This window comes from Panthera tigris, chromosome E2, assembly GCF_018350195.1.
Source record: "Panthera tigris isolate Pti1 chromosome E2, P.tigris_Pti1_mat1.1, whole genome shotgun sequence".
Lineage (NCBI taxonomy): Eukaryota > Metazoa > Chordata > Mammalia > Carnivora > Felidae > Panthera > Panthera tigris.
The window spans coordinates 52,033,122-52,052,943 of NC_056674.1; the positions used below are offsets into that span (position 1 = coordinate 52,033,122).

The window sequence follows — 19,822 nt, forward strand, 5'->3', positions numbered from 1 at the left end:
GAAAAAGGCCCCCATAAATTTTCAAATTCCCCGCTAAGTTCCAGTGCTTTTGATGATTAAGCTCGCAAGTCTGGGCACTTCCTGTGGTTTGGGGACTTGGAAACAGGCAGCCAACAATTAGTTTCAGGGTCTTGTTGTTGCATCCGTGATAACATTTCTGGCCGTCAGCCTTGTTGATGACTTTAGAGCGGCGATGTCATTTAACACTAGAAATTGGATGTCACTGACTGAGTCCTGGAGAAGGGCTATTTCATTTCCATGAAAATATGAATTTCACCTGTCCCTGGGTTGCTTTTACCTTCCTTGTAGCTCACCCTGAACTGCTCATATCCAGGAACAACCAGATTATTCCATGATTTTCATTTTACCTTTTGCTTTTGTTTCCATAGCCAGCACCCAGAGTACTCTCCTTATATTTCCTTATTACTTGGTGCAAATGCTCAGAGTTAATTTAATGAAGGAAACTATGAGGAGTCTTTAACAAGGATGAGATCAACCTCCAGAAAATTCCTTTTGTTATGATCCTTTTTTTCTTTTAGGGCAGTCACTACTTTGCTGTTACTCAAAAGAAAGAAAGAAAGAAAGAAAGAAAAAGAAAGAAAGAAAGAGAGAAAGAAAAGAAACAAACAGCTGGTGTTTAATGACTCCGTCAGACCCAATTATAAAACATCAACTACTTACTTTGATTTGTGTATTTCTATGCCATGGGTATACTTAAAAACAGTAGAGTCTGCCAGAACTCATTCTGGCTTTGTTTACATTTATCTTTTAAACGTATAAGGCTATTGATGGCACCTCACCAAGGTTATAACCCCTTTATAATCATTAATTTTTAATCTGGAAAAGAGTCTTGGGGGCAGCAAGACTCATCTATATTTACTTGGAGGATCAAATGAAAATATACAGGACTCAAGCGTTGGCTAAAATAACCCAGGAAAGCCCCGTCAAAGGTTAGGAATGTGATATCTTTCTGCTTCCAAAAGCTGTAGCCCTTTATTTAAGATGCTTTTCCATTTAATTTAATTATCCTTGAACTTCCTGTTGAAGGTTTTGAAAAATACACGTTGGAAGCAGGGGGAGTTGAGTGTGTTAAGATTGCCCTATTTCTGAGTTTGGGCCCTTAATGTAGTCTGTCTTCGGATGCTGCCGTTTTATCGTGTCCAGTCACTATTGTCCATTTCTAAGGGAGACTTTGTTTCTACATTTGCCCAGTTGGGTTTTCAGTTGCCTCTGTGGTGGTGTCCTCAGACTTCTAATAAAAATAAAATGTTATTATTATCAGGAGTCAGAGATGGACTGCTTCATGTCATACTTCCTATCTTTTTTTGTTTTGTGTCGCTTAGATTCACAGATATTAACGATTCCTCGGGCAAACTGGACTTCAGCCGCCTTTCTCCATCTAAAAATGACTACTGGGCCATGCTGGCTTACAACCGGTCTAAGCTGTGCAACATTCTCTTCTCCAACGAGCTCCACCGCCGCCTGTCCCCGCGTGGGGTGACGTCGAACGCCGTGCACCCTGGAAACATGTTGTATTCGTCCATTCATCGTAACTGGTGGGTGTACACGCTGCTGTTTGCATTGGCCAGGCCTTTCACCAAGTCCATGGTAAGTGAATGGCTTCTGTCGCCGCCACAGACACCTTCATTTCGCTCTTAATGGACACACGCGTGTTCTTCAGCTTCTCTCCTCCGGTAGTGCCGAGTCTGGTCTTGACAGCCACGTCCTCGGCCCGTTAAAGCCATCAGTGAGGGCTCTCGAACACATTTCAGTTGACTTAGATTATAGCTGTTTCTCTAAAGGCGTCTTGGAGGGCTGGATAGAAAACGTGGTTTTTCCAGTATTGCGTCTTGGTGGAGATGTTTTGCTTTCTTTTGATGTGTTTGTTTGTTTTTTTTTTTTTAATTGCTGTTATTCAGAAGGCATACTACTTGAAAACCGTGTTTTGTGTCAGTAGGTGAAAAACATGGGTTGGTGATTGTTGAATTATCAGCCGAAGTGATTCCTTTGTTTCAGCTGGGAATCTATAATTGATGTTCTAAATTCTTCTTTTAATGGATGTGAACCTCACCTGGACAACTTTTTGTCGGTCCCAAGTGCCTTTTATTCTTTACTTCCCCAAAGGTGAGTCCTTTTGGATGAATCACACTTCTGTGGTTAGATTCGGAAGCGTTCACAAAGGTAAATAGGAAGTTTTTACATTTTCGATGGTGGTATAACTGCCGTATCTAGAAACTTCTTCCATGAAAACGTTTCAACAGGAAGTCTTTTAAATGAGCAATGCACATTTTGCACAGTATATTTGGTATGGTATTTTTTTTTCTAAACCATGGGCCTTTAAAAACGCTTGAAATTAGTGCATGCAGATACTATTCCAGTTAACCGACTTAACCTCTAATCCTCAGAAAGGTCCAAACACGTTTTGGCTTCTGAGAGTATCACAAGGTGAATTCATTATCCTGGGAAAATGAGCATGTGGCCTCTGAATAGTCTGCCTTCTTCTCCAGCAGCCATTCCCACTTAACCGTGGGTCAGATACCCAACCACTCTGAGCCTGATTCCTCACGCTTAAAACGGCAATACGGGTTGTTGTGGGGATTGACCCTGATGGGTATGACATTTATAACATTGGGTATGGAATTTCTGTGGTGACTTTCATCTGACTGTGCACTGTGGTAGCCACCTGCCGTATGTGGCTCTGGAGCCCTTGGAAAGTGGCTAAATACAACCGAGAGGCTGAATTTTTCATTGGACTTTACCTTAATTGATTTAGATTTACGTCGCTGCAAGATTGGAAAGCACGGTTAAATAATGTGCCTCGCATGGTGTCTGTGTATAGTAGGTATGTAGTATGATGGTTGTTGTTATTGTTTACATTACCTCCGGAGAGGATTATTTTCCGAAGCGTCATTGTTTGTGTTGCATATAAAGATTACAGAACTAAAGGAGTCTGTAGACCGGAGTCTGCTGGTGGTAGTTGGGTGGACCTCTGTCTCTGTCCCTAGAGGCCCAAGGAGAAGGCAATTGGCAAAGTGGGAAGGGTGTCCAGATGAAGAGAGTCTGGCCTCTGACACGTACATCTGGTCTCCCAGGAGCCACAGTAGAATGAACTTTCCATGTTCTGGGCCCCCAGTAACTGAAAAACAGCATCTTTTCTATGCCATGATGCACTTTTTTGGATAAGCATATAGATGATAAAGACTATGAAATATGTATGTAGGTTTAGATTTTTAGGACATTCTTTTTTCTAATCGTGTTTTGATATATTTAGGTGTCCGGTGGTATTCTTGGCCATCAGAGTTCCCTGGCTAGGTTTATAAAGACGTGGAATGGGAATGAATTTGTCAAAGTCACAGACAGTTGCTTCTTCACAACATAGATATTTAGGACTGTGTGTATGTGGACTGTGTGTGTGTGTGGACTGTGTGTATGCGGGAGAGATATCAGCATGATGGGGCTATGTCACTGGCAGGACAGACCAGGCTCACTGGAAAGGTCACCTTGTGTTTTATCCTCCCGTACGTGGCTTGACGCTACTTCCGTCATGAGAAGACATTTGTTTTGTGGATGCGGAGTGTCCTTCTCCCTTTTTCAACACACATTTATTTTTGGACATAAGCCACATAGTCGCATCCCCATCGTCACCCCCTGTGAAAGCTGGATTCCTCAATGCCCACGAAGAAGCTTAGCATAAATGCAACGTCCTCATCGCCAGGGGGCCGTTTGTGCTGCACTGATGTGTCTGCGTGTCACTCCAACAGTGTCTCCTTTTGACATGAGTGTTGCTGGGGTACCCATCGCATTGCCCAAGGTCACGGAATGGAGGAGCACAGCCCACCCTTGTGCTCGGAAGCCCTGCCTTTGCTTCTCCACCGTAGCTGGCTCCCTTAAGTATTAAACAGCAGTATTCTAATATCAACGTCCCTTTTTTATTTGCTGTGACTTGCTGTGACTACGGTGATTTTAGTTACAGTAATTAGGTCACCCTTCATGGAGTCAGGCTATTTTAAGTGCCTCTTTAAGGAATATTGTTGCAGATCAGTAATTTTACAATTGGATGTTCTTGTGCAACTTTATTAAATGTAATCTGTCTTTTAAATGTTGCCCTTTTACAGTTATACATTTCTAATTGTTGCTGTAAATGCATTATCACTTTGAAATTAATTAATTTTTCCATTTTGGCTGCCTGCAGTATAATAATCACTAATGAGAAACTCATAGGGATTAATCTCAGCACAGCGACCCCTACTGGTAAGGCTGTGTCTTTGGCACCGCGTCCCCTTGAGGTCTGGAGGGTAGGACAAGTGTTTGAGGAGTCTGTGGGGGAAGCGTTTGTTTCCTTTCCCTCCAACTTGTGTAAAAATAAAAATAATTCATACCAGTGGGAATCGGATTTTTTTTAAGTAATCTTTACGCCCATTGTGGGGCTTGAACTCACAACCCCCAAATCAAGAGTCACATGCTCTTCCTATTGAACAAGCCAGGCGTCCGGGGAATAGGATTGTTTTAAAATATTGTTTAAAAAATATGCAGGACTCTAGTTCCTCTTGAAACATCTTAAAGTTTGGTGGGAGCTTTTTGATAATGAAGTCACATCCACCATGGCTATGTTATACATTATTTTCTTGTCTCCCTAGCTTTCTTTTATGCAATTAACATACTCTAAAATTGTATTTTGCATATGTGTGCATGAATATATACTGTAAGGATATATAAAGTGCTCAGACCTTGGTATTTCTCCAAGGAACTTAATTCACAAAACCAGGCCTATTGGATTATTGGGTGATAGAAGAGATTTCCAATTTTGGCTATTGGCAGTCGTTGCCACTTGGTGACTTTAGACTCCTGCTGTGCCCCGAGGTAGGATGTGACTTTGCACCTTAGTCCAGACCCTGTGATGCTTTAATTCCTCACAACGGTTCCACACCATGCTAGAATGATTATCCTCCCTGGTAGTCAAGGAACACAGAGAACTCACCCACATTGCCTTGAGACCCTTCACCGGCTCCTCCCAAGTACATTTGCCTTGTCTGATGCACCACAGCGTCCCCACTGTGTAGATCTCCTCGTGCCGTTATTGTTTCCTTTTTAAAATGCTTGAGAGTAAGTACCTTCATGAACTTAACCCTCGGCCTTTTTTTTTTTTTTTTTTTTTTTGTTGCTTTTTCTTTTTTTGCCCCACGTAAACTTTCAGTTCTGGTAAACAACGCATTAGCTCGAGTTCCTAGGTCCAAGCCAGCCCTTTGCGGATCGGTATGTAAATTTGAAGCTGAGCTCTGTCACGTGCCTCTGAGGGTGTTTTGTGTGACCAAATATTTATGTTGGCAGGTAACGGTAGAAAGAATATCATGTGTTAGGGTAGTAGGAGCTTAGCAGATGTTTTAGGGAGCTGCGTTTTCAAATCATTTTACATTAAAAAATGGCTCGAGTTTGTCGAACTTCTGGAATGATTGAGTTACGTTTCCTGTGGCCGTGTAGAGGCAGTCATTGGGCTGAGTTTTAACAGATGTGCGGCCACCCCGCTAATGGATGGATCTGCACCACCGGTCCTGTTGCAAAGTTATAAATTATAACTAGAAAAAGCACAAGATGCCATTCTTCTAACCTTCGCGAAAGCCAAGCTGGGTAATTCTGCCCTTGAACGACCCGCCGCAGGGTGATTTATAGTTGTATAATTTAAAACATAATGAAGGAGATAATAGATGTTGATTTGTTCTTTAAATTAGTGTTTTAGAAAAATACTTCTCCTCCCCCCTCCCCCCACTTTTAAATACCTGCAGCTGACTACACTCCAGATATTATCAAGGACAAAGCCCCGCTGGAATCTTTACCCGTGCATTGGAGGAGAAGGCAAGGGCCTTTTCCTGGGCTGGGAGGAGGAGATAGAGTTTTCAAAGTAGAAATTTCAGAATATTCCTCACTAATGTAAATGCTGGGGGACTCCCGAGTGAGGGTTGAGTTCTCTGGCTGCTTTGTCTTTGCCAGTCCAGATATGTTAGAAAACTAGACTCCTACGACCCCGCCGTGGCTGGGCCGCACTTGACCTTTCCTGCAGAACCCCACAGGAGGACCTGTTGGCAGTGCTCTTCCTGCTGAGGTCACATAGCCGCTATCTCACACGTTGTGCTTGCTTTCCAGGATTATCATTGGCATTGGTTTCATTAGTCACCTCTGATTCCGTCCAGAGCTCGAAAGTTAACAGTGTTTGCTCAAGGTACAGCCCAAGGGATATGGTAGAGCGAAAAAGAGCAAAGCATTTAGAACCATCAGGACTGTATTCAAAACTCAACGTTTCCCCCTCTTGTGATTATATAACTTTGAAATGATGCATCCTTTGTGAGGTTCACATTCTACATCAATGTTCATGTTTTGGGCTGTGAGTTAATACTGCCCAATTAAAAATCTTTGGAATAATATTGGTTTGTTTTTCTCATGTATCCCGAAATCCAGGGGCTGTTAGGGGTGTGTTTGGCTACTTTCAGGCAGCTTCTTTGTGCTTGTGTTAGCTTTTCCCTCATGCTTATAAGATGGCTCCAGTAGCAGCAACCATTGCATCCTACGTGATGAGGTCTGAAGGCACAATGGGAGGGATGGGACTCCTCCTTGCATACCTCCCTTCTTTATCAAGGAAGAGAGCATTCCATCCCCGAGCATTCCATCTCAGAACCGTCTTCGGGAGCGCTTTGCTTCAGCTCCCACCGGCCAGGACTCAGAGTCGCTTGTCCATAGCCGTGGTGCAAGGGAGGCTGGGAAAGTGCATTTCTGGCATTTTGTGTCTCTAGGGTTGGAGGTGAGATTGGTGGCAGAGAAAATGGATGGCACGATGGCTTTTGAGCAGGCTCTGGTGAATAAGTGTGCCTATAGTTTTTCTCCTCTGTCAGGTGGGAATCCTGTCTTTCTTAGGGGGTCACCGTGAAAGCACGTGAGAATTGAATGAAAGGAGCATGGCCTTGTCCGGTCCCCTTCTATGCGGCGAGCTTTACCTCAATCTCATTGGAGCTCATTCTCCTTCCTTCTCGAGGATGCTGAGGCATACTTCCTTTGGTCTAAAACCCTCCCTTTCCTCCAGGTCTCGTTACTTTCTACTCGTCCTTCAAAGCTCAATCCAAACATCACAGCCCAAGGAAGCATTAGATCAGAATGTGGTCAAGACTCCCTTTCTGTGCCCTCCTAAGGGCTGGTTCTCAGAATACTGTCTGACACGCAGTAGTCCTCCGTAAACATGTGCCGAATGAACGAATGAAGGACGCCCAGAAATTCTCCTAGAGATCACTGGAAACAAACACAATTTAGAAAAATAATCTGTGCTGTTCTGTGTTTAATGCCTTTCTCTCCCTCTCTTGAAAGTGCTGTTTTTGCATTCACACCACTGTATCCCTGGTCCATAAAGTAAATGCTCAGTAAATATTTGTAAATGAATAAATGAAAAACGATTAGGTGCTCAATGAATGACAGTCATTAAGGCATTCCTTATCATTACTCTATCTGTGGAGGGCAGAACACCGCAGTTCATCATGTGCAGATAGAGAAGCGGATGAGGCTAGGGGGGCCGGCCTGCATCCCACAGCTAGTACGCAGGAGAGCTGGGACCAGAACCCAGGCCCCCCACTCTCCCGGCCAAGTGCCGGATAAGGGGTCTGCCAGAGGGGTGTGTGTGGAGGGAAACCCTAAGGAGAGAACCGGAAGGCGTGGGGAAGACAGGCTGTAAAGCTGGGTGAGACCCTGGCTCTCCCTCCCACCTTACCTCTTGGGCACATTTTCTAAGCTGATTGAGATTCATGAACTGGAACGTTCGACCTACCTCAGGGGTTCTTGTTGAGAATTGAAGGAGCTTAGGAGTATGCTGCATCTAGAATGTGCTCGATGCTCAACAAACACTAAGTGGTATCACTGTTACAACTGACACGCATTGAGAGTTGATGAGCAGGACGACACAGCACACAGAACACACTAGATGCTCAATAAATATTTATCATTGTTGTCATCATCATGTCTTCGGGCGAGTGACGGGTCACTTCCCTTCCCCTCGAGTCGATGCCTGTCCTCCCAGTGACGGCTCTGGGTCTGTTCCTGAAGGTCTCATACCCCCACGAGCCCTGAGCACAGAAACACCACCCACCAGCCCGAGGAACACGCAGAATGGCCGCCGGGACTCGACGGGTTTCCGTGGTGCGTATCTCAAGCCCTCCCGGCTGCCTGTTTGAAGCCACCAACCGCACACTTAGCTTTGAGGGAAGATCAGCCCTTTCTTGGTGAAGACAAAGACAAGGGAAGTACGCGTGGCTCTGTGAGGCCACAGCCTCTCTTCCTGGCATCTTCTCCGCCTGGCTTTTCAGCGTTTCAAGTCTGGTTAGGCCTTTGTTCCCGAATGAGGACTCCAGAGGGGGGGGAGAAGTGACGATCTGGCCTTAATATGTGTGACAAATTATTTAATGAACATTTAGCCAAGATTTGAAATTCCCCTAGCTTTATCTTCCTCGCCTCCCTTTCTTCTGCACCCCTGCCGGCATTTTGGTAACGCGTGGCCTCATCCCCGCTCCCTCGCTAGCCCTTTTATTGCTTTTAAGTCCGTGGTGCCACCTTTGATCCTCCCCTCTCGGTTTCCTTTTCTCCAATTTCATGCTTTTTTCCAGCGGGTTTTGGCTGCAGTGCAGCGTAGACGTCGGAGGCCAGCACGATGAGACAGACGCCAGGAGCTTGCATGGCCCCGTGACAGCACTTCTGCCACGTGTCCTCTGTGGACGTTGATTTTTGTGTCACTCACCGGACGCGCTGATCGTTACTTGGGAGGGGGGCGGTTCATGTGCGTTTTTGGCAGCAGTAAAAAGAACTCAGATCCCGTGTTCTGAGTTGTAGAGAAACTGAAACCCACACCCGCCCCCGCCCCTTCTTGAGACACTAAGAAAATCAGTTCCGGTGGTCGTGTCACATGCAGAGGTACTCGGGGCCAGGCTCCAGGCTCCGGGTCTTACGTCTTTATGTGCCTTGTCTCACTTAATGGCATCTTAGAGTTTACTGTCATCAAACAATCGTGTGTCTCTGAGCACATCATTTGCCCTCTCTGCGCCTCAGTTGTGTCATCTGTAAAATGAGTCAGTTGACCAGATTAGTCAAATTAGTCCCGTGGCTTATGTGGCTTACGGATTTTAGAGAATGGGTATAATCTGAAAGGAAGTAAGAAAGGGATACTAATGTACGTTCGTACCTTTTTATCCCGAAAACATGAAAAACAAACCCACCACCATTGACTTTCAGCACCGTTTTTTAAGGAATGGGTATTTTAACGCCAAAAAGTATAAACAGGACCCGACTTGTGGACCCAAAAGCAGACCTCGCAGTGGACGACGTTTGACTTCAGGAAAACTCCTGATGGTGTCACTGCTGTGTTGTTCTTGAAAGTCCTGGGCCTGCACTTGGGAATGACCGGCCCAGAAGACCCCACAGGTCCAGACTTGCGGGAAAGCTAAGTGCGTCTCACTTCATTGTCATGAACCCGAGGTGAGACCGTCAGAAACGCGGACCTACCTAGACTCCCCAGAGCTGAGTAAAGCACAGTGCAGGGACGCGAGGTTTGAATCTGGGTATAAGCTGACCTAGTGTAGGTGATTTTTTCCCCCCACAAGCACCTGTTTCAGCCTGTGCACTTTTATACATATGACACCCCATCTACTTCCGTCCCGGTTTCTGTGGGTTTGGAACCCCGGGCATGGCTTCACGGGGCTGCCTGCTTCCGGGTCGGCTCCCAGACCACACTTACTGGGTGAGCCAGATTGAAACCGTCTCAAGGCTCAGCTGGAGAGGGGTCCACTTCCAGGGTCCCGTGCTGGTTCGCAGGATTCAGCTCCCCGTGGCCCAGTAGACTGGGCCTCTCTGGTTCCTCCCTGGCCATGCGCTGGATGCCTCTTTCTCCCTTTCTTGCTGCCCAGGCCTCCCCACCGTGGCGGCTTGTTTCATCAGAGTGCGGAAGCCGAGGAGGAAACAGTCTGTCAGCGTGATGAAGTCCCAGTCCTTCACAACCTTACCGCAGAAGTGACACTTCACTACTTTGGCCCTTCTGTTTGTTAGAAGCAAGTCCCTGGGTGGGACCCGCATGCACAGAGAGAGGATTTCACCGCGGCGTGGAGACCGGGAGGCAGGGTGCACTGTGAGGCTGTCACACTTTACAAGTCCAGTTTCGTTGTTTTTTTCCAGTGCCTTTTGGTGACAGATTTGCTTCCAGGCTTCGATATGTCCTGGCCTCGCGCCATGGCAGTCCTGACTGACACGCTTCTGTCTGCCTTGCTGTTCTGCTCGGGTCCTTTCTACGTTCTTGTGTTCTTCCCTCTTTCTGGGCTGCAAGAGGTACCAGATGCCCCCACTTTATTTTTTATATATTTATGCATTTCTGCCTCACGGTGGGAGATAAGATTTAGTCTTTTAATAAGAGAGCTTATGGAAAAAATAAAGAAACGTGTGGATTATGTTTCCGAAAGTCAAGTATTTATTTTCTTGCTTCTTTAGTAGAGGGGGCCATGTTAATCGATGGCCCAAATTTTCTTCCTAAAGAAACGTGTGTTGCCGAGTTTTGATTCAAGTTTCAAAAATTGGCCAGAGAACTTGGACTTTTTTTTTTTTAAAGCCATAAAGCTAGATAAAATTCAGCAAGCATTTCAAAGTCCACATAGAATATTATTCTTGTTGCAGTCTATGTATAGTCTCTAGGATTTGTTGTTTCGGTTTTGGGGTTTATTATTATTTTTTTTTCAGCAGCAATATAAGGGGAAGAAACACTTTCATTTTGCTGTTTTCAGAAAATATTGTAGAGATTGATTTTGAATGTGTTCATGTTATAAAACCTCTCCTTTAGAAAGTATAATAAGTAAAATATCTTACTTAGTAATATTCTAATATTCCCCTGTGAAATATCATGCTTTTTTTTCTTTTTTTTTTTTTACTGAGATGGGGCTTTTGTTTCGCCACATACTGCCTTCTACACTGCTTGAGACATTTCATCTCCAAGTTTCATAGGATGGGGTCTCTTTAATCATTTACATTTTGAAAAAAAAAAAGAAAGTGAAATATTCTTTAAGAAGCCAAAGTAATCCACGGGAATGTATGGTGTTTGTTCAGCTGGATATGTTATTTATTTGAAGTACTGAGAGAAATCTCTTCTGACTGCTCAAAAAAGGGAAGAATAAACAGTAAGAGTGTCCAAGTAATCTGAGCTAGAAGGTCCCTCCTTTCACAGAAAAGTTATAAAAAGTATATTTGCCAGATCCAAAAAAAATACTGTATATCAACTACTGAGACCTGCACAATGTTTTCTTAGTATTCTCACTCTTCAGAAGAAAGAAAAAAAAAACAACTGTAAAATCTGGGAACTTAGTTTTTTTTTTTGATATTTTAATATTCCTCGGCAGGTGAATACAGTAAGTCTGTTTTTCCTTCTTAGAGCGTAGCATCTCCTGTTGGCTTTTGGGTGTGTTATGTGTCACTTGTGTCTTTGTTGACTCTCTATAACCATAAATGACCATGTAATGAAATTTGTGGGCCTAACATCTCAGCATTAACTCTGAGTACATTTCCTATAAAGAAGGCATTAAGAAGATGTTTAAAAGAAAAAAAAATTACAACGTATTTCAAAAGAATTAGATTCTGGAATGTATCCAGTCATGAAAATAATATAGATTTCTTCTGTCTTCGTGCACTCTGTTAAAACCATTAGGAATGAGCCGGCATGTTCCTTGTGGATGAAATGTAGGGGAACATACCAAATTCCTATATCCCAGACCCAGAAGGGGCCTGTTCTCTGTAGCGGTTTGCTTTCCTCTTAAGCTTGCGTGCCACATCTTCCAGTGTCATTTTGTCTCACTGCCAGACTCAAGGGTCTGTTGGAGTCATATTTGAACCCGAAGTGGAGGTCTTTCTCATCCAGAGCAAAAAAAAGCTTACCTTTGCAATGTGCACCACTGACACGCTGCCTTGTTAAGTCTCTAACGTTAAGATTTGAAATGTATTCTTTGTATTTGAGAGATTCGCTGTGAGTTTTCCCTGGATAAGTGTATGCTCTGTGAATCTAGAGGAAAAAAACTTAATAACTACAAAACCACTGCTCTGATTTATCAGGACTCACCTGTTCTAAGCACCTCCCATGTGTCCACACATTTATTTCCTGCCATTCGCTACGAGCCGTATAAGGTCTGTAGGACCTGAGAAGAGCGTGTTCATCTATTTTGTGGAAGAGAAACGCATCACAATGTAAGCACAAAGGCCACGCCTTTGACGTTGAAGACGCAGGGCTCTGAGCTTCAGCCCTTCCTTGTAGTGGGCAAATCACATGACCTCTCTGGACCTCAGGTTTTCTTTTTCTCTTTGGAATGGAGAAAATAGTTCCCACGTCTTTGGGTTGTTTGTGGATTAAGTCATCACTCAACCCTGGGGCATAGAGTAGACCCTCAAGAAATACTGGTTTTCTTGTCTCCTACCTGTTAATGTGAACTTTCTTGGGGTTTACTGATTTCTGAGGACACACAAGAAGCTACTGTCAGGGATGTTGTCTCTTATTTGACCCCAAAACACGTGAAGCTGGACCACACTGCATGTTAGGAATGCCCTTGAACTCTGAGTCCCAAGGAGAGCCCCTGAGCACCTACTGTTCTCTCTTCTGCTTGGTAATGAGATTGTAGCGTATTGCTGGAGCTGCTCATCCAATTCTATGCTTTTTCAAGCCACATTAATGCTAATGGTGAGCGTATCAACTTCCTCTGGTTTTCAGTGGCTCTACATTGTGTTCCTCTTGTTCTGTGCCTTTTCTTTCTTTGGGTCACCTTAAATCCGTCTTTGGAAGCAGATCAACTATGAATTACTAAAGTGATGTAGGTTGCAGTACGGGCATATCACATTAAATCTGTTAATAATACAAGGCCAAAAGCAATTCATCTTGGTCTGCCCTTTGGGGAATATTTCTGAATTGTCCACATTCAACAGAAGAGATGATGCAACACCCTTTGACCAAACAGAACTTAAAAAAAATTTTTTTTTAATGTTTATTTATTTTTGAGAGAGAGAGAGAGAGAGAGAGAGAGAGACAGAGACAGAGACAGAACGTGAGCAGGGGAGTGGCAGAGGGAGAGGGAGACACAGAATCGGAAGCAGGCTCCAGGCTCTTAGCTGTCAGCACAGAGCCTGAAGTGGGGCTCGAGCTCATCAACCGTGAGACCATGACCCGAGCCGAAGTCGGATACTTAACCCACTGTGCCACCCAGGAGCCCCAACAAAATGTATCTTTGAATAGAACCATCCTGCGTTTGGAATTTGGGGGAGCTTTCGCTTTTATGTCCACTTTTTTTTTCCTCATATGATTTATATGATGCTAGATACTGTTTTCTGTCAAGGAGTATACCAGCTGCCCAGACGGCAAGACTTCTAGTCACATATGTGTGCGTCTAGTCACATGTGTGTATACACACATGTATATGCATGCAATCACAGTTCTTCAAGGACCTGATATACATTTACTTCTTCTTTCGTCTTTTTCTTTCTATTTCTTGATTACTCTCTTTCTCCTATGCCCATTAGTATTTTTCAGTCAGCTGTTCTTATCTTAAATATCTTTGTGAAAAATGTACTTATCTCATATTCAGTTCATTCAGGATGGTTTCTAAAAACAACAAAAGCTAGCTATCAAGCACAGTGTATGTGGACACTTGTAGACACTAAGTACTCAACAAATGGGTTCATTATATCATGCAGATAGCCACGTACACTTAGAAAATCTGCTTGGGGGCAGGGGGAGATAAAACCAACTCTTTCAGCCTGCTCTTTTGATCCCTAGACTTTTTCTTTAACTCCGTATTTATGAATAAAACATTTTAATCAGAATTATATTAACGATGACCAATTTTTTTCCCCATGAGCGTCTAATACAGGATAAATTCCATTAAGTCAATTAAATACCTTGATCAGCTTTTTAAACTTGATACAGATACTTAAGGTGTTGCTTTAAAAAATTTTTTTATTTTACTAAACTCTTTTTCACCAGGACCTTTCCCCACACCCCTAGATACATTGTACAGCGAAGATGTCATCATCTGCTTTTTGCACACGCCGAGTTTTACAGCTTTTGTCTCATGAGATTTTTGCGTCGGGTATTCCCACCAAACCACACTTTTAGATCAGGCACATCTCAGTCTCACCACGTGCAGTTTTTTCAGTGAGTCTTTGTGATGGTTAGTTCATCCAGAAGTCTATGTTATTCATTTGATAAACGACTGGTATTCATTTCGCAGCTAATACCTAAGAAATTCCTCTGCAAGTCTGTTCCGACATTCTAGGGTTTCTCAGTTATCCGGGATTGGTCTCTGAGGCTGTTGCTTTCTGTTTCTTTTACGGACTTCCAAACATCTGGATCATTTTTAAACGCTTGCCCTTACTGTGTGGTGGCCAGGCAGGTTGTAAAGGATGGGTCAACATGTCCTGTTGGTGCTCCAGAACATTGTCTTTCAAACCTGTTTTTTGTTTTGTTTTGTTTTAATGTTTATTTTTGAGAGAGAGAGAGACAGAGACAGAGAGACATAGAGACAGAGAGAGGGTGAGTGGCAGAGAGGCAGCGAGAGAGGGAGACAGAGAATCTGAAGCAGGCTTCAGGTTCTGAGCTGTCAGCACAGAGCCCGATGCGGGTCTCAAACTCACAGACTGTGAGATCGTGAGCTGAGCCGAAATCGGATGCTTAACCAACTGCGCCACCCCAGAGCCCCTCAGACCTTTTTTGATTACCACGACAGATTTTTATGTCACAACCCAGTGCATGTATCCCCACGTTTATACGTGTGTGTGTATCTTTGTGTATTACATGCGTGTGTGTGCACGTGCGTGTGTGTGTCTGAACCAAACATTTTATGGAACAGCTCTCTAACTGTGGGTGGTGGTGTCGGCTGTTTTCTTCTTGATTGTATTTCATTTTTAAAAGTGCTGATTGTGACCCAGTTTTACCACCCACTATATCGCAATCTGTCCTTTGAAAATTGCCGCTCTAAAACTATTTGATCTTCTCCCATCTGACAAATGTTCATTGAGTGCCCTCCTGTGCTGCCGCAGGGGGGAGAAAATGCAAAAGTGAGCAAGTCAGAATCCTTGGCCTGTGGGTGCTTCCGTTAAACAGGGCAGCGATATATGAAGAATGTTGGTGTGAGGAGACACGGGGACCACTGGACACACAGTGCTCTTCTCCTTTGGGGGCAGATGTAAGAGTAGCCAGTAATGCAGAATGAAGACGACCCCTTTCTTTACCGAGACTTGAAGGATGTGTAGGAGGGGAAGCAGGTGGATAGAGAAAAGGGGAACGTTTCAGGTAGACTTTGCAGCAGTGGTAGGGCCAGCGCCACCTCTGGAGACAAAATTAAGGATGTGCTAAAAAAAAAAACCTCCGTGATCAAGATAAACAGTGTTTTAATGCAATATTAAGAAAAGTCAAAATCAGTGCGAGAAGCTCACGGTGAATAAAATTTCTAAGTTGAAAGCAAAACAGGGTCAGTGTTATAGTGAAGGATTTGTGCTGAGTCATGCAGGAGGTGAAGGCCAAAAAGCAAAACAAAACAAATCAAAGGCCCCCCGAGGACCTGGTTGAAGATGTGGGATCTTACAATCTTGCGTTAATATTGACGATGACGGCGATAAGACTGTGATGATGAGGGGGATGATACGAAAATACCCTAACACTTATGGAGTGGTTGCTGTCTTCCAGGGCTAGTATATATACCTGATCTATTTCTCACTGTGGGTCTTTGAGAATGGTGTTTCCTGTCGTTGTTGCGGAGGAAGCCGGGAAGGGTGAATACCCTGATCAGGGCCACATAACAAAAAGCAGGAGAGTGGAGATTCGAGCTCTTTCCCGTGGACTCAATTGCTCAAGCTCCAAATCCCTACCCCCGATGGCCTCTGCTGGCTCCAGGTTGTGTCTGGGCGTTCGAGAGGCCATTTTTATGGCAGTGAGAAAGTGAGTCGGGAAGAAGAGACTTTTGAGCCTAGAGACCAATAGATAGGTTGAAAGAATTGGCCTTTTGAAGGTTTTCTGAGCCTGTACAAAGGCAGTATCAGGGGCCAGGAGATAAAATTTTGCAGAAGCAAGAGAAACAACTTTCAATGTGTTAACCGAACGTGGGAGATACGTGGCCAGGAAATACATGGGTGAATATATACCTATGTGGGTGAATTTGTTGACACGCTCACAGGTACATGCATGCATTAGTAAACAAGTAAAGGAAGATATCTGACATTTAAGTTTTGTTTAGTGCTTAACAAAATATTATCCTGTCTCTTCTTTTTTAAAACAGTGGCGTTACATTTTTGCCTCCGGGATATTGGGTACCGGTGATAGGATGGTATCGTGAACATAATTTAAGTATTTTTCCTTCAGGTAGGTGTGTTGTTTATCTCTATAAATAACTATGAGCACCGTGAGTCTGTGGTGTCTCGGAAACATCTTGATCTATGTTTTTGGTGATGACACTTCACGAATGATGTAAGACAGGTTCCAAGAAAGGAATATTAAGAGTAGCCACACATGTCACTTCCATAACATGTATAAAAATTATCATGCCTCTTCATTATTTAAGTAGCTGTGGCCTTTCAGTGAACACCAGCATTAATAAACCATGTTAACGTGATTTAAAATATGTAATGAAATTTGCAATGCCATCTGATGACGGAGCTCTCAAATTAGCCCACTCAGCATTGACCGACCATCTTTATAAAGGGCCGCCTGCACTGTGAACAGAGACGATGTGCATCCTCTTGTGGGCTGGCAGCATTTCTACCAGCATTTTCTTAAGCGATGCCACCAGCAGGATGGTTTATTCAGTGTCAAAATGCCATGCCACACGTGCCCATCCTCCGGTTTTATTCTGCCGCGCACGTAGGGGAGTTGGCGTATGTTCAGACTGACTGGTAACGGTCTCTGGTAGTGTGTGTGTGTGTGCGCGCGCGCACGCACGCCTTCTTTTTATTCATTTTGTTACCACTGTCCTCGTTAAGGGCCTTTCCTTGGCCTTTTTTGGTTGTCTGATGACAGCTCTTCCACTGCAGAATTATCTGGGGTACACCTCCTGCAGGCTCTCCTGCAAATATGCCGTTTTGCCGCTTGGAATAAAATGGCAGAAAGTTTTCTCTTTGAGTCCAGATGTGGTTCTTTCAAAGTAGTGACTAATTACAGGTCTTAGCGTCCAGAGCTGTACCGTGCAGATGTCACCTCATGTCCTGCACACTTGTCCTGAGCAGGCGAAGGTGAATTCGATCGAAGTTAGTGGATGGAAATAGAAAAACTCTTTCTTCTTTTCTTTTCTCTTTCTGTCTTTCTTGCTTGCTTGCTTCCTTCTGCTTCTGCTTCTTTTTAATTCACAATTGCTTTTCCCCCCAATGCTAAGCTTTCTTTTGGGAATTCTTAATAGCCCTTCCTATAAGACTCTCTGGTTTGACAGCATTCATGAAGCTCACGGAAGGTACGTATAAGAGGAACGTGAACTTAGCACCTTCCACTTTCTTGACTCTCCAGGCTGGAGGTCGCAGGAAAGGGCCCCTTTTCTAGAAGAGGAAACTAAGGAGGCACCCCCACCCCCGCCCCTGTGAGAGGAAGGTAGCACAGCTCGCTCTGGTTGAAATTGGTCTGCAGACTATTTCAGTATTTATTTTCTACCCTTCCCCCTTCCCTGTCAGCTGATTGTTTTGTTTCATTTATATAGCATTGTTTGAGCTAAACGTTTATTTAGTTTATCTCACATATACAACATGTGTCTACTTAAATTATGTGCAGCATTTGAAAAATAAACAGAATATAAGTCACATAGTTTTTTGGCATTAAGACAAGAAAGAATCTGACCTTGAAAAGTGTACGTGTGTTTACATTTATATATGTGCACGTGCAAGAATACATGTCTAAACTCATCTGAGTACTGGAGGCTGCTGATAGGTGGCGCTATAATTCACTTGTATGTGGCTTGGGGGACAAGCGAGGGAACAATTAGTACATCCTTCTTGGGCCTGGGAGGGAAGAAAACAAACCCTTTATTTCCCACAGTTTTCATTCCCTGTGTCACCTCAGTATTTAATTGATTTCACTTACACGACTACTTGAAGTTTTCCCAGGCTAGTTGCTACTATTAATTATAACCTAGAGGGATAATATTAGTTAACTAATGGAGGCCGGCAGATGACTTTGGAAGAACTGATCCGCGAGCACCTGGCTTGGTAGGATGAAGTAAGTCGTTCTTTGGTAGTCTCAGGTGGCCACAGTCCTGCCACAACCTTGGCGATATGTAGGCCACGCCCGTTAGTTTAGAGATCAAGAAACTAGACCCTGAAATGTCAAGAGACTGTTTCGAGTTCGGGCCGAGAGAGCGTTTTCACTGTGCTATGAGATGCTCACCTATTTCCCGTTTTAACGGACGTGGCATTTCCAGTATTTTCAATGATTGCATATTTCTTGCGTAACTGGGTATTTCAAAGTGGCCTAGGAGTTACGTGTTGTGTTATAAATACAGTTTGTTGGTCATCTGAGTGAAAAGGGTATGATGACCCCAGATTTCATCTTTCGTCACGAGAAGCAACTTCTTTTTTTTCTTCCTCTTCTTCGTTTTCTCTTCTCTTTCACCATGAGGTCACGTGGTATATCTACCCTTCCACTTACGTGTGCTTTTCTTCCTATTTTCTTTAAAATCTGTGCTTGTGAGTGTCTCTGGTGCATGGTTTAACTGTAAAATACCCAGTATCTGTTTGCTTTTTACGGGATAAAATTTACTTTTGCATTTCTGTATGCCATTATTATTTGCTGCTGCTGTTTGCCCGTGGATGTTCTTGGAAATCATCTTCTAGTTTAAATGCAGTTAAGTATTTACAAATAATGTCAGTGACTTGTTTGCATTCTCAATCAACCTAAAGGTCTCCTTTTTTTTAAGTTTATTATTATTTTATTTTAATAGTCTCCATATCCAACATGGGGCTCAAACTCATAACCCTGAGATCAACAGTCCCATGGTCTTCCATTTGAGCCAGCCAGAATCCCCCCGAAAAGGCCTTCTTGATGTAACAAATGAAAAATTGCAAGATTAAACTTAAGAGTCCCAAGATACGGTACGTGACAGAGTAGTGAATGCCTCTTTCCCAGACCGAATGGTCCATGGTAGGGCTTATCTAAACCCATCTCAGAACATCGCAGAATCATCTTTGATTAGCTTACCCTTATTTTGCCTTTCTTGTTAATTATTTGACCCATAATTTAGCTGCATGGAAACTTGGGTGTGGCTTGATGCCTATAGATCCTCACTGTTCAGTTCTAGAAACGTTTTCATTTTGAAAGTCTTTACCTCTCAGTTTCAGTAACGTCTGACTATTTAGGACAAAAATCCACCTCTCCTATACCTCTAATTATGGTTGGTACTGAAGCTGCATGGGGGTCTGTGCTGGGGGTGCAGGTGGTGAGGCCTGGAGTTTCATAGGTAGACTTGCATCATACAAGACACTGGCCTGCACGCTATACATATATTTGTATGGACATTTACAGTCGGGGATATTCAGGAAAGCGAAATTTTTAAAAAGTTATTTTGAGAGATAGAGAAATACCTAATTGCTGCACTTTATGTAAATCTGAAGTAATTTCCTCCTAGAAAAGTACTAAGTACACACTTTCGTTCTCTCTCCTCTGTCTCTGAATTAGTCAAGTGTGGTTGCTGCCATAACTTGCTCAGCTGGAAACCGCTGGCTCCGAGGACTCTGGGCTCACGCGATGAGTTAAACACAGGGACCCCCGAGTATGGAACCGACGCAGAATATTCATAAAGCCAGGCCGCACGGT

At 43.7% G+C, this 19,822-nt stretch overlaps 1 protein-coding gene across 1 annotated transcript in view; it reads left to right on the forward strand.

The window, feature by feature from the left end:
- The window catches only part of WWOX (WW domain containing oxidoreductase), a 977,998-nt gene that overhangs the window by 298,365 nt on the left and 659,811 nt on the right, over window positions 1–19,822 (forward strand). Inside the window, exon 8 of the mRNA XM_042969270.1 lies at window positions 1,344–1,608. Within this exon, the coding sequence (XP_042825204.1) occupies window positions 1,344–1,608 (265 nt within the window). The remainder of the gene's footprint in view (window positions 1–1,343; window positions 1,609–19,822) is intronic.